This window comes from Strix uralensis, chromosome 9, assembly GCF_047716275.1.
Source record: "Strix uralensis isolate ZFMK-TIS-50842 chromosome 9, bStrUra1, whole genome shotgun sequence".
Lineage (NCBI taxonomy): Eukaryota > Metazoa > Chordata > Aves > Strigiformes > Strigidae > Strix > Strix uralensis.
In genome coordinates, this window is record NC_133980.1 from 20595716 (window position 1) to 20610295 (window position 14580).

The following is a 14580-nucleotide window of genomic DNA, read 5'->3' on the forward strand; positions in this document are numbered from 1 at the left end:
TCAGTATGTTAATGGAAATATTTATTTTTTAATTATATTTTTGCAGTCTTTAGCAGTGCCCACAGATTTAAGAACACATGATGATGCACAGGCACATTAATATTTAAAAGCAGTTGTTGCAGATTTGACCTAGCTCTGCATCCCCAAGAGAACCAGATTGTAGCAGAGGTCACAGAGAAACCACTAAGCACTGTTTTACCACAGTACAGCATGAAGTGACTTACCATCGAGCACTTACTGCCAATTAAAACATTCCAATATTAAACATTCATAGATTGTTCAGTGCAAAAAGGGCAGGTATAAGCAAAGCGAGTGTTAAAATCTGGACAGCGCGCTGCAGGCAGCAATTAAGCCACGGTCCTTTCCTTTCTTCTTCCCAAGAGGATCCATACAAGTTCAGAGGAGCTCTGGACTTCTACCTAAAAACTCTCTGGAATATATCTATAGTAAACCCTGGAATATATACTAAACTCTATTCACTGATGGCCAGGCTTGTTGGACAATTTCCAACAGGAAATTCTTCCTTTCAGAGAGGTGGTCAGTGGTCTTCAGCCGCACAGGTACAGGACTTCAAGAGCAGCTGAGACAGCAAGAGGTTCCCTCCTGCATTGGCACTGATCACTGAGAGACATGCACTCCTGCGTCACACTTGTGCTTGGGGCTAAGTGGCTTTATATCTCCACAGAAAATGCCGATAAAGACAGAGTCCACCACTGCCATTTGTTAAATGACAGGTTCTCCGTTCCACCATCACGACTAGCCAAGAGTAGGGAAATGTAGCTCTAGGCTGGAGACAAAAAAGTCTTGTCAGAGTTGATTCTCAACCTACATCCGTGGAACAGTGCCAATTTAACTGTTACTTCACATTTACATTGCTGTAAGTGAGAGAGAAATTGAGTATTACCTTTCTTTATGAAAGTCTTTTTAAAGCTATGGTCATAATACAGAAATGCAACGCCATCAGCACTGGACCAGCGGGGAGGAGTTACTAAGAGTGAAGGTGAAATTTAGACGTTGCGTGTCTGAGGGTAGCACACAGTCAAATGTTTAAAATCTTGATACCCAACTTAACAATAATAATCCTTAGATGCATCTTCACCTACAGTAGATCTCACCCTCGCCAAAATATTGAAAAATGCCTAGATAGCAAAATAAATAAATAAATAAATAGATAAATCCTGCCGTTCATAAAACTGCACTCTCCCAGAATGGTGCTGCTCAGCTGTACCCTGGAAAGTGCTACTGCTAAAGGGTGTGTCTACATCAACGTTTCAGACAGAGTCAGGAGTACCCTCCTGAGTTAATTTCCTGGTCAAACCCACTTACCTTACTTTGTTTCATGTTGTAGAGTGGTTTCAAAGCACAGGAATGGATCTCTTCTGGATGAAACTAAGTCAGGGGATGTGCTTATAAGGTGCTCCAAAAGCTAGCAGGTATTCAGTGCATGGGACCACACTAGCAAGCCCTCTGAAATACCTGTAGTGTGAACAGCATTGGTGGTTTTGCTCTACGTGTCCTCCTCTGCTGGTCTGCACTACTTGCTACATAGACAGAGCTGTAGAGCACCCAGGCATGGGAGCTATTGTCTCAGAGATTTAAAAATAAAATCTAACCAGGTGAAACTTCATATTGTTATACTATAGAGAGGAGGAGATGCCTTTCATCAGTCTTACCTCTCTGTCTGGTGTTTAAAGAGCCTCACTCTCACCGCAGACACTGAGGTGGAAATGTGATGCTCCAGACTGTAACAGAGGAGTAACATTACCATCTTCTCCAGTGAGGTCTTCCTCAAAGTTCAAATGGTTGCATCCTTAGACAATGAATCCACGCCCAAAGGTAATAAATCGGTGTGCGGGGTGCACCTCCTGTCAAAGTCACCCAGTACAAGCACATTCCACCTACTCCAAGCTCCGTTTGTAGGAGAGCACAATTTATGACGTGCCGAGTTGTTCACAACCTTTATATCCATTGTATTTTTGCTCCTACATCTTAAATCCCTGACAGATGAACTTCAATTTTTCTCTGACGTTTCTGATCAGGCGTAATCTAAGAATATATCAGCATGGAAGTAATTCAGCTGAGATGCCTCTGACAACAGGTAAGTGATGCTGATCTTTAACACTGTTATTTTCAATGACATTAACAACATTAATTCAGCCTTGACAGGCTCCCTCTGTAGCCCTGAAACTTTATTTTTGTTTAGCTGGGGTGAGAAAATGAGAAATAAACTTGCAACTTGTTTGAAGGTCTCAGAGAGTTCGTAGGCCTTGAACAGTCCTTCAGTGTTGTGATGAATTCAGTGCTACGTAACTGCACTATATGCATGTCCTACAATCATCTAAGTACAGCACGGACAGCTGGTTCAGAGGTCACAGATGATTTTTTTTACTGTTGGGTGCTATAAAGTACACAATATTTTCTCTTCAGGATGGAAAAATACAGGTTGTATTAGATCTATTCTGCACTTCTACTGCATAATGCCTTTACCCAACAAAAGACTTGTTAAGAGATTAAACTGTCATCACATTTAAATGTAGATCAAACTCTGCTAACCTTACATGGGGAAGTTGTTGGCTGTGCTGAAGTCAAGACATATGGTCACTTCAGGGAATGTTTCTTTTATGGCAAGTGCTCATTTGAGTAGGAATATTTCTAGCTGGATGAGTCACCTCTTTCTCAGTTGCTGCATGAGATACTAAAGTGATTTTTACATAGGGATATTCAAAGACATGGCAGAGGCTGAAAAATACATCTTCAAAGCATCTTGCAGTGGTTTCCTTCTCCAGTGGGACTATTATATGGCACATGTAGATTGATTAAAAAAAATATCCTCCACTGTTTTCTTTTTGCTGAAAACTGATGAAATGTCTTTTTTTCCTTAGGGTTTTTTTTTACAAACTCATGCCATACTTGATATACAAAATCAGTCTCACAACAGCAAAATGCAATAAATCACGATAAAATTGCTCTGTTTAATGTAAAAAGTAAAAAACTTAGAGTAAAGTGCAAAAATTAGAGCGAATGTTTCTAATCTGTGGCTCTTCAGTAGCAGGTTTGACTCTTTCCTGGTTTAGAGGATGAGCACCATCATCTGCATGCCGGTTGCCATGGAGACTCCTATCGCTTTTGGAGTCATAAGTTTTGCCTGAAAGGAAACACTCCTTCAGTGTGAGTTTTTAATGACTGTAGAGGTTTCTGTTTGTCAGCACACCATATACCAGATTAACTACCATGTCTAAGCAGGTGGGAGGGAAGGGAGTAAATTATTTTCTAGTAATCAGTGACAACATATTTATAAAACATATAAATAGAATTACAAGACTTGCTGCATTAGATTAGACTGTTATGGCATCAAATCCATTATCTCTCTTTCAGTATCAGCTACTTCAAAGGAGAATGAACTTTGGTCGCAGAACATGAGCATGGCAATAAAACCTTCTGACTCCTGCAGGAGACTGGCTTGAGGACTGCCAGGCTGCATAGCCAGTGAGGTTTCTCTTTCTCAGGCTTGAGTCGATAAGGGCTTCCCCATAACTACAAATAATAACAGCTTTCCCTAGAAAAGATGTGTACATGAATAATTGGGTCTGTCCATGTGAAGAGCTGTCTAACATTTATCTGTTCTGTTTGGACTGCCAGAAAGACTCTGAGGTTTGACATCTATCTCAGCTTCTTTCTCCCTAACGCACAGTTAACACGGGATTGCTCTGAAGGTGAATTTTTTGGTCCTAAACAGCGTGCAGAATGGTTAGTTTCACCAACATGGATATGTTGGAATGAATTTCTGGCTTGAGTAAAACAATGGTTATTCAGAAGAGGAATATAACAAAGCTGCAAGATTAAGCCTCAGTTGTTTCCTAGTTCTGTTGTCTTTGCTAGATGGCAACTAAATGACTACCTGTTAAATCTGCAATTTTTGCTTGATTTCTTCTGAGGCTGTTTTGTGCATCTGTAGGACCATCAATATACTTCATTGCAATGGCTGGGGTCTGGTCCTTCTCTGGCTGAATCTGAGTAACTGAAAGAACAGAAAAGGATATTTAATTGAGTTGTGTTAACATTCGTTTGTTCAAGGAGGGAAAGATATGTCGAGTTGACGCTACCTGGCTGATGACAACTTGGTATTGTTTCAGTCCTGCCTTCTTGAAAGGACTGAACAGATTCATGGCCAGAATCTGAGTCTTTCATTGGCCTTCCCATAATCTCATTCTCACTTGCAGTTTTATTTCTAATGAGGAAGTATGTGTGCATTTTCCCTTTGCCTTTTACTTCTATTTCTCCTCTTTCAGTCATCTCAAAATTCTTGTATTTTAGGCATCTAAAATATCAGAAGCAAAATGACACATGAAAATTCAAGATTAGCAAGAATTACACTGATGTTTTAGAAGAGCTATTGTAATCTAAGTAATCAAATCACAACAGTCCAGGAAAAACAGTATTGATCTGTGAGCAGCTGAGGGTTTATTTCAAGTGTTTATTCAAGCCTGCTGTGCTTTTATAGTTTTACACATACAGTCTGATCAAAAATCAATGGATCACATAGTCAAATACTTCAGCATGGTGGAGGGTTCTTATCGACCAGTAAATAGAAATTTAATAACTGAGGCAGCCAATATCAGTTAGACAGAACTATCTCCAGTCATTTCATCAAAGGCAGCAATCAGGTTTGTCAAGCATGATTTACTCCTGGTAAATCCAGACTGGCTATTCCCAATTGCCTTCTTCATGTGTCAAAAAATGGCTTCCAAGAGGACTTGATTTTCACTGACACTGACATGAGGCTGACCAGCCTATGGTTCCCCAGCCTATCCTCCCTGCCATTTTTCAATATAGGTGTAACATCTGGCTTTCTTCAGTTGCTACAGTGCTGATCTTCATGACCTTCCAAAGATGACAGTCAGCAACACTGTAATGCCATCACCCAGCTCTCTCATTACCTTTAGAGACATCCCATCTGCTCCCATACACTGCTATAGATTGAAATTCCTCAAAAGACCCCTGATCTGATCCTCTTCCAATGCTGGTAATTTACCTACTCTTTGAACCCTGACTCTAGGTTCAGGGACCTCAAAGACCTCATCAGTGAAAACTGAGGCAAGAGAGGCCTTGAGTAACTCAGCCTTTATTCAGGGCACTGTCACTAAATCATCTGCCACAGCAGGTCCACATTTCCATTTATACTTTTCTGCTAACATAGCAGAATCTCCTCTTACTGCCTTTGAACCTTCCTTACCCATTTCAATGCTAGATGAGCTCTGGCTTTCCTAATCTCATTCCTATGTACCCAGACAATGGTTTTGTATTCCTCCTTTGTAGGTTGTCTTCACTTTCACCTCTCACGTATGTATTTTATGTGTACATAAAATTCTTGAAAATGTAGTATTTAATTTTTAGTGACACGAGTTTTAGGAAAGTAAATTACTGCATTAATAGGATAGTGGTTTATCCTTAGTAAGTGCAAATAAAACTGTTATGCCACAGATTGTGCTCATTCAGAGATTTTAAAGCTTTTGTAATGCAGGATGTCAAATTCAATGTTCTGACCGTCTTTCTGGCATCCGCATCACTCTGTTGGTACTTCCAAATAAGCTATCACAATTAGTTCTTTTCCCATATTTTTCTCTCTAGGATCGAGACTCTCAAACCTCTGTCTCCATATACAAGTGCATTTGAAATAATCAGAACCCATAAAACTCTTTGCAAGCAGTGATTTTTCTTTATAAGTAAGCTGCATAAATAAGTGACTAAAGACAGCACCATCTATATTGAAAGGTGCAGCTGTCAAGGCAGTAGTTTTTTGTACAGCTTTTAAGGGGTAAAGTTTCCATCATAGTTACTCACTGATAGGCACTGGAACTTAGATGAATTTTACTCGGGACACCATGACTCTCCATCCGGGAAGCTATATTCACTGTGTCTCCAAACAAGCAATAACGAGGCATCTTTTCTCCAACAACTCCAGCCAAGACAGGACCTGTATGGATCCCAACTCTAATCTTTACAAAGACATAAAACACCCCCCAAAAATGTCACTTGTTATTTAACATCTTTCTTAATGCTATCCAGCCACCTAAAAGTTCATCCTAACACAACACTGGACACTAGTAAAATATCAAATATCCTCAGGGAGAGGCTCTTCATGAAAAATGTACCCACGTGGGCCTTGCCCAAAGTCACAGAGGAGTCAGAGGAATTTCTTTGATGTCCTACTGCAATACATTAACCAGAAGCCCAACCCAAGCAGCAGACAGACACACATGCATCTTTGTGTTAACAACTTACTTGGATAGGATTTCCAGAAACTGGGTTCTGTACTCCTTTAGCTGCTATTATCATCCCCAAGGCAAAGTTAGCAACTCGCTCAGCATGAGTGGGTACAGGCACAGGGACCCCACCTACTACCATATAGGCATCTCCAATTGTCTCCACCTTTAATTGAGAGGGACAAGCATATCAGCATGCCATATATATCTTGCTCAGGTTAGTGCTTTGCTGTTTGGGGCTCTTCTTACCTGCACCAACTCCCCCCTTCTTCTAAAAGATGATTCCAATCACTAAAAAAGCTAGCACATGTGAGCTTCCTTGAGATGCGGATGCTTTCCTTGACTCCACACTAAAAATTTCAACGTATTCTATTCCTGCTTACTTGACCCATTTTAGATATCAGTGTGAGAGGCCCTAAGGCATAAGGGATGCTCTGTAAGTGTCAGACTTCTCACCTTCCTCTTACCCAGGTCAGACCGATATGCAAAGAGCTATCCCCAGGCACAGACTCCTGAGCCAGGAGATTATCTGAGAGCTGAATGCTATTAATTAGATCTAATTCACAATTGGTGTTAAAAGTGTATTCCTTTTTTAAAAGAGATTTCTTTTTTAAAAGTCACAATAAAGCAAGGGAGTCTATTCACTGGTGATTACTATTATTAAGGGGTTCACATGAAATTAAGAAACCTCCAATCTTCAGGATGTCAGAGAATGCAAAGTGTGAACTAAGCAGTTTGGGAGCATCCTTCCTTACAACCAGCTGTTTTCCCACAGTATGTTGCAGCCTGTGAGAGAAATGCTGAAGGGTTCATCCTCCTTCAAGCATCCAGTCTCCTTGAAGTGCAAGACAAGGCACCTGAGAAATACTCTGGGGTTTGTCCCTGTACCAGAGATTTCACTGGGAATGAAATAGGCCTGTTTGAAACAGAATTCTCAAATGTTTAAAATTCACTGTAAAAGACCGTTACACGGTAAGGAAATTTTCTAAACTACTCTTATGAGACTTCATTGTTACATTTACCATCAGTAAATAAGAGATCAGTTTAAATTAGATTAACTGGATTTCTTAAAAAGGAACATAGTTTCATCTTTGGGTTTGTTCATTAACATAATGACTTAAAACTGTTCAGCACATTAGTCTCGAAAACTGTGTTCCTGTACATGCCTTTTATCAGATAGCCTACCCCATAGTAATGACAGTAATTCTCTGTAACAAATTAAAAACAACTGTAAAAAGCTACTAATGCAAATAGATACCCTAATTATTTTTCAGCCGTGGTAGGAGATTTAATTTAGCAAGATTTATTCATAACTTCAGATGTTTATAAGCTTGGGCTGAGTTTCTTTGATCAATTTCAATATTTCATTTCTTTCTCAATTCCCTGAAATTGTAATCTCATTCTCCCTCTCTGTAGCCCACCTAGTAACCTTCAATATTAATAGGAGTTATATACAGGCATCAAAAGGAGATTATTACAGTGACAGATCATTTACTCATGATGGATGATTTAAATAGAATATGATGCTAATTTATTCTAAAATCTGTGGGCCATATCCTGGATGCTTCAATTATTGAATACAGTTTCCTTGCCAAGGCAGAAATGCTTCTGATTTCCCAGTACAATTTATTGCGGGATGAACTGCATGCCTTGCTTGAGCAAGGAATGAATGAGATTTAGATTTCACCCTTTACTATTTCTGCCTTCCTAAATATTTAATGTGCTGGGGACAGACAGAAACTTAGGACTTGCTCTTCAGCTTGTCAAATCTGGGTAGCTCTGGAGATGTTAGTAACACTATTATTATATGTCAACCAGGGCTCTGATCCTTTCAGCACGGTTTGGAGACAACACATACATAGTTCTAATCAATGTTCTTTGGGGTCAGCAGAAGATCTATACCATTGCCTAAGATCTCCATGAAGCAAAACAAAGTCTAGGTATTATCTGGGTGTTGTTTATAATGTTATTTCCCACCAAAGGAGACACTTAATGACATCGTGACCTACCTACAACAGGTTGGAATAAAAGAACTAGGAAAATAGTTCAAATTGGTCCATAAACTCGGATATCCTGTCATGTTGGGTAGGCATTTGAGAGAGGAGAGAGACAGAGATGTATGACAGAACAGCCGTTCTGGTGTTAGTGTTGTGGAAAGAGACTGTAGCCCATGATAGATATTACATTCCTCTTCAAAAATTTTAAACATATTTAATTACACCTCTGCGTGGTTTTTAGTTTCTCTGTGTGGCCACTACAAATATACAATAATTTACAGTTTATCAAAAATCATGCTGGGGGGAAGAGGATTTAAATGCATTTAAAAACAAAAAAAAACCAAAACAAGAACAAAATTTTTTTCCAGACTATTTCTACAGCCTTTATCGATCAGTACATACCTTGTACACATCATGCACCGTGGTCAGTCTGTCAAATAGCAGGTACATTGAATTTAACATGAGAACTATCTGAATAGGCTCACACTGGGCACAAATGTTGGTAAAGGTCACAACATCGCTGAACAATATAGTGCACTCCTTGAACTCTCCTGTGAGCAGAAAGACCAGTAATAAGTACTTGTAATGGCTGGACAATCATGACATCTGTTCAAGACCTGTTTGCAAAGATTACTTTCTCATCATTCTTTTAGGACGTATGACCTATCAGTTGTAACACTCATATATGGGTGCTGATATGAAAGAGCGATATCAGTATAAGAGTATATTGAATATAAGAATCATTGCACATCTCAAACCATCCAGATATCTGCATATATCCCTTTGTCCATCCATATTCAGGATATACTTAGCTCCCTACCCCTAACTTCATATATGTGCTTACTAAAGCGAATTTAAGCATATTCTAACTTACTATCCTTAGCAACAACAGGAATAATGATGATTCTAGGTTTACAGATAGCATAGAGGAACTAAGAGAATTTTCTAGGAAAGACTAATTTCTTTATTCCTTTAATTTTTGAGCTCTCATTTCCCTGTATACTCAGGTTAAAAACAAAAGCTCAGTTTACTGTCGAAACATGGAATTTTGTTCCCTGAATGGGCAGCTGCTACCACCTTTCACCTCCTAAGGAACAATTTTGGCAAATAGCTTCCAAAGCTTTGTTTGAAAGAATAGTCAAATCTTTATCATCAGTGAGATTAAGGGTCTGTGGTCCTCCTTCTACCCATGAATGTCACCAAGTAGAGAATGTACTCCCCAATAGTGGCAATGAGGCTGTGCCAGCACCCCATTCTCTCTATCACTATCACCTGGTGCAGGAATCACGAATGCATCCTGTTCATTCACCTGCCTCAACTCGCTTCCCCTCTTTCAGCTGGTTGGCCACGTGCTGAGGAAGCATGGCATAGAGCAAAGCTTCAGTCTTTTTCTTCTCTTCCTCCAGGTGCTTCGACAGTATCCGCAGTTCTTCCTTCTTCCTCTCCAGCTGGTTAGAGAGCTCCATCTCTGCCAGTCGCTGCTGATTGAGAAGAATCAAATCCCTGGTCACGTCATGAGGTGCAATGTCTGCAATATGCATCTGTCGCTCCTCCAGTTCATGCAAAGTGCGAAGCAAAGGTGAGCAGAGATAGAGCATGCACTGCAGGGACTCCATCCAGATCATCTGGCCTGTTTGAAACAAGTGTCAGTAAGAATTTTCAGCAGCTTGGACTTTCACATGATGCTCAGTATTACTGATGTTAATTTTAGGGGATGAGTTCCAAGGACAGTGGTTCTTTATAGGGTCTGGGTCATGACAGGAATCACTGTTTCCTGGAATTAGAGGTGGACTTGTTTGGAGGAGGTACACTATGCAAATAAAAAAATGTCAGGACCCAGAAAGCAGTCACTCTGTGAGGACCCAGAAAGCAGTCACTCGCTCACTCATTGCAACTGCTAAGCAGAGCCCAACCATGCTTCAGGTCCCTCCTCTTCATGAGGAACCCCCGTGCTCGCAATATCTTTCCTCTCCTGCTAGTTCTCGAGCTTTTCCTGAAGCCAGTCAGTCAGCGTCATGCACAGGGCAACTGAGACTCACAATGATTAAGTGAAACATTTAAAGTTTGATTTCATAGTGGGCAATATGTGCCCCCAGCAAAGTCAACAGAGCCTTCTTTTCTGGAAGCTGGAGCTTTCAGTCACTATGATCATCTAAATAAGCAGGTACTTGGTTTCTGAACAGCAAACTAGGAATTCCTCTTCTTTTTCTCTCTCACCCCAACCCCAGAGCAACTGGATGAACAGCTTGAAAACTAACAGGATTGGAACATCAGAGATACCATGTGACAGCATAAGAGGAAGTAAAATTGCACCTGTGACTAGTTAGAAGTTCCTTGTTTCGGTAATATCACTTTTTTCAAGGTCTCCCTAAACTCTTAATTTTTTCTGAATCTCAGGAATACCAGATTTGACACTCATTATGTAAAGGTGAAAGGAGAGAAGGTAAAATTAGGTCATATTATATAGTTCAGAGAAGCAAAATTGAGGTCACAGAACACTTAAACTAAATGTCATTATAGTTAATTACACAAAGCAGAGAATCATTCCATACTTATTCCTCTCAGTAAAAAGAAAGCAAATAAGATATCTTTTTTGCTAAAATAATTTTAACTGCTAAGTTCTTATGCAACATTTGGGGGGTGAAGACAGAACTCAGAATCTGAAAATGTGGCTACAAAAAATAAAAGCACAGCTAACTAATCTATTTTTATCCACATTTGAAACCCAGCCAGTAGCAAATAACTCCCCTCAAAGGCATAAATTAAGAATGAATCATGTATTCACATTTTAGGAATCAAAATGCATGGAGGCGCAGGGGAAGCCATTTCTTTCTTCCAGCTGTAGCAGTGCTGTCAGGACTCTGTCTCTAAGCACTTCCCTTCTCCCCTGCCCCTTCCCAACCCTCACCCAGCAGACAGCAGCCAGACGCTGGCAGGAGAGATGCTCGCAGTGTATTGCTGTGGGAATGCTCACCCTGCCTTTCATTATTGTCTGTACGTGCCAAAGATGCAATCCAAGATCTGTGAACTGGCATAGCCTGTGCTGGGTGGCTGGGCTTAAAATGTTGTTCCATGTACAAAGTAGTCATTTCTTTAGCAAAGAAAATTCTTAGTAGTGCAAAACGATTCTGTGTTGGGTGCATAGGCTGATGTGTAGAGCTATGGGGAGGTGAGACCTGGACAGTTAATTTTACACAGCTCAGTGTATCTCTATGCTGAGCCTGGTGGCTCTGTGAGCAGAAGCTGGCTCTGAGGGCTGGCACAGGTCCCCAGTGAAGTAGAATGCCATAGCTGAGGGTTGGGGAGATTCACAGGGCACCTGGCATTGAATCCCAACCAAAACCAAGAGTGACAATACAACCATGTTGCAGGGATCACCCCTGTAATGCCTTATATTATATATTTGGTTCTAATCTCTGCAAAGAAAAACACACAGGGCAGCATTATCATACATCTTCTGGGAAAGGGGTATGGCTGGGCAGCTCTCTGAGGTGTCTGTACACAAATGTGCCCAGCATGGGGAAAAAACAGGAGGAACGAGAGCTCTGTGTTCCGTTCCAGGGCTACCACGTCACTGGGATCATAAAGGCTTGGTGGGTAGCTCACAGACCTGGAGTACTGCAAAGGATGAACACAGAGTCTTTAGAAAGGACAGGCAGGCAAGGAGGGGGAGCTGCCTTTTACGTGAGAGCAAGGGAAATGCATGGAGCTCTGCCTAGGGCTGGGTGATGAGCCAGCTGAGAGCTTCTAAATAAGGATTAGAGGGCAGATCAGTGTGGGTGATGTTGTGATGGGTATCTGCTACAGATGCACTGCTCAGAAAGAAAAAGTAGATGAGACCTTCTTTAAACAAGTGGAGGAAGTCTCGTGGTGGACTTTATCTACTTTGATATCTGCTGGACAGACCACACAGCAAGGCACAAGCAATTCAGGAGGTTTCTGGAGTGCAGTGAGGCACTGACACTGGTGAGCTTTCTGACACGTGACCAATAATCTGATGAAGGGAGGTGCCCTGCTAGACCTGGTATTTACAAACAGTGAAGAACTATGGATGTGAAAGCTGGGTGCAGCCCTGGCTGCCATGACTGTGTGATGGTGGAGTGCAGGAACCTGAGAGGAGTGAACAAGAGTGAGCAAGATTGCAATCCTGGACTTTGGGAGACTGGACTTTGTCCCATTCAGGGACCTGCTTGGAATAATCCCATGGGATACAGTCTTGGAAAGAAGAGTCCAGAAGAGCTGGTTGATTTTCAAGGATCTCCTCTTCCAAGTTCAGGAATGGTCTATCCCAATGTGCAGTAAGTCAAGCAAACATATCAGGGGCCTGCATGGATGAACAAGTTGCTCCTGACTAAACTCAAACATGAAAAAAGAAAGAATACAAGAGGTGGAAGCTGGGTTAGGTCACCCCAGAAGAAGAGACAGTGGTGAAAAAGCCAAAACTCGTTTGGAGTTGCATCTGTTGAGGAACAAGATGGGCTTCTACAGGTATATGAGCAGCAAAAGGAAGACTAGTGAAAATGTGGGCCTGCTGCTGAATGGGGCAAGGGATCTGCTGAGAAAGGATATGGAAAAGTCCAAGGTACCCAGTGCCTTCTTTGCTTTGGTCTTTGCTGATAAGAAACACCCTTCAGGAATCTCAGGGCCCTGAGACCAGTGGGAAAGTCTGGAGCGATGAAGACCTACCATCGGCACAGGAGGTTCAGGTTAGTAAACATTTAAACAAATTGGATATACAGAAGTCCATGAGACCTGATGTGATGCACTGAGGAGTGCTGAGGGAGCTGGCCAGCATCATTGCAAGGCCACTCTCAATTAGTTTTGAAAGTCATGGTGACTGGGGGAGGTTGCTGAGGACTGGAAGAAAGTAAATATCACTCCTATTTTCAAGAAGTAAAGGATGGAGGGACTGGAAAGGCTTGGAACAGCTGTCATGTAAGGAGAAGCTGAGAGAGTTGGGGTTGTTCAGCCTAGAGAAGACAAGCCTCACAGGGAGCTTATCAATATGTATAAATACCTGATAGGAGGTAATAAAAAATACTTTTCTCAGTTGTATCCAATGAAAGGACAAGAGACAATGGACACTAACTGAAATGCATGAATTCCATTTAAACATAAGAAAAAAGCTGTCAGGGTGGTTAAACACTGGAATGGGTTGCCCAGGGAGGGCAGCTAGACATGGTCCTGAGTAACATGCTGTAGTTGACCCTGCTTTGAGCAGGGATGGACTAGACAATCTCCAGACCTCCCTTCCAAACTCAACTGGAGTTGAGTCAATTCTGTGACCCTGTGAATAACTGAGACTAGAGGTGGTTCAGAAAACAATCTAATCCTCCCTTGGCCTTGCCCCTGTTACTCAGGAAATCTGCAAAGATGTGGGGTTTTGCAGCATTAGAAAAACACTGTCTTTCTAAGCCTTTCCAATGGGAGCACAGTTGTTATTTCTGACTGAAAGCCTTCAAAATTGGTGAGGTAATAGCAGAATTTGTCTACAAGCATCTTAAAGTACTGTTTCTCAAAACAGAACCATCTAATCCTCTCCTCACTGCACAAAGATAAGGCCATTCATAGGACTTATGTGAAGCCATTAGTTCAACTCCAGCATAATTCCTGATTTAATATGAACACTTATGCTATTGAAAACAGTGAAGTACCTCTCAGTTCTAGCATTGGCCGTTGCTTCCATGACTCTGGCATCATCTCTCTTCTAGTCTGGAAAACAAATTGGCTGTTGATGAATTTCTGAATGCTAGAGATGCTGAAGGGTACTTCTGGGTGAACAATACTGAAATAGTGATCCAAGCAGATGCCCATGGTCTGAAGGCCAGGTACAATCTTCTGAATGCTCACCCCAGCTTGCTTCACTCTGAGCTTAAAAAGAAAATATGGACAATGTGTTATCATTCATATCCTGTTTGGGTTCAGGCCAAGCTATAGCTATCACTGTTTATACATGTACACACACTTAGCCTAGCTATACTACATGGCTTATTTCTGAGCAAAGTTTCTACTTTATTAGTGTATTACCACAAAGCTCTGAATGAGTGTCCTTCATAGCAAGACGAAGCCCCCAGAAACGAATGTTATTACCCAAATGTTCTTCCCTATCAATTGTTAAAAACAAAACAAAACAGAACTATCTGCTATTATCCTCACTTGCATTTGTGTAGGCCTAACAAATAGCCTTACAGGTAGCTGCAAGAGAACATTAGAGATACCAGAGCATGTCCTGCATTCCAAAAAGAAAATAACTATGGCATAAAACATCTTGGCAAATATTAATTTTCTAATGGACACCATGGGTTACCTTCTCTTAACCA

At 41.1% G+C, this 14580-nt stretch overlaps 1 protein-coding gene across 3 annotated transcripts in view; it reads right to left on the reverse strand.

Moving 5' to 3' along the window:
* LOC141947283 (guanylate cyclase soluble subunit beta-2-like) overlaps positions 1-14580 on the reverse strand; it is a 21571-nt gene continuing 6991 nt past the window's right edge. Inside the window, exons 9-17 of one of the 3 annotated variants that reach the window (XM_074878242.1) lie at positions 13915-14131; positions 9570-9890; positions 8663-8811; positions 6283-6429; positions 5842-5996; positions 4104-4318; positions 3899-4018; positions 1327-3145; positions 1-787 (exon numbers count right to left, since the gene is read on the reverse strand). In XM_074878242.1, coding sequence (XP_074734343.1) covers positions 2994-3145; positions 3899-4018; positions 4104-4318; positions 5842-5996; positions 6283-6429; positions 8663-8811; positions 9570-9890; positions 13915-14131 — 1476 coding nt within the window. In that variant the 3' untranslated portion in view covers positions 1-787; positions 1327-2993. Of the gene's footprint in view, positions 876-1326; positions 3146-3898; positions 4019-4103; positions 4319-5841; positions 5997-6282; positions 6430-8662; positions 8812-9569; positions 9891-13914; positions 14132-14580 lie in introns of all 3 variants that reach the window. The other 2 variants (XM_074878241.1, XM_074878243.1) reach the window with 2 other exon arrangements.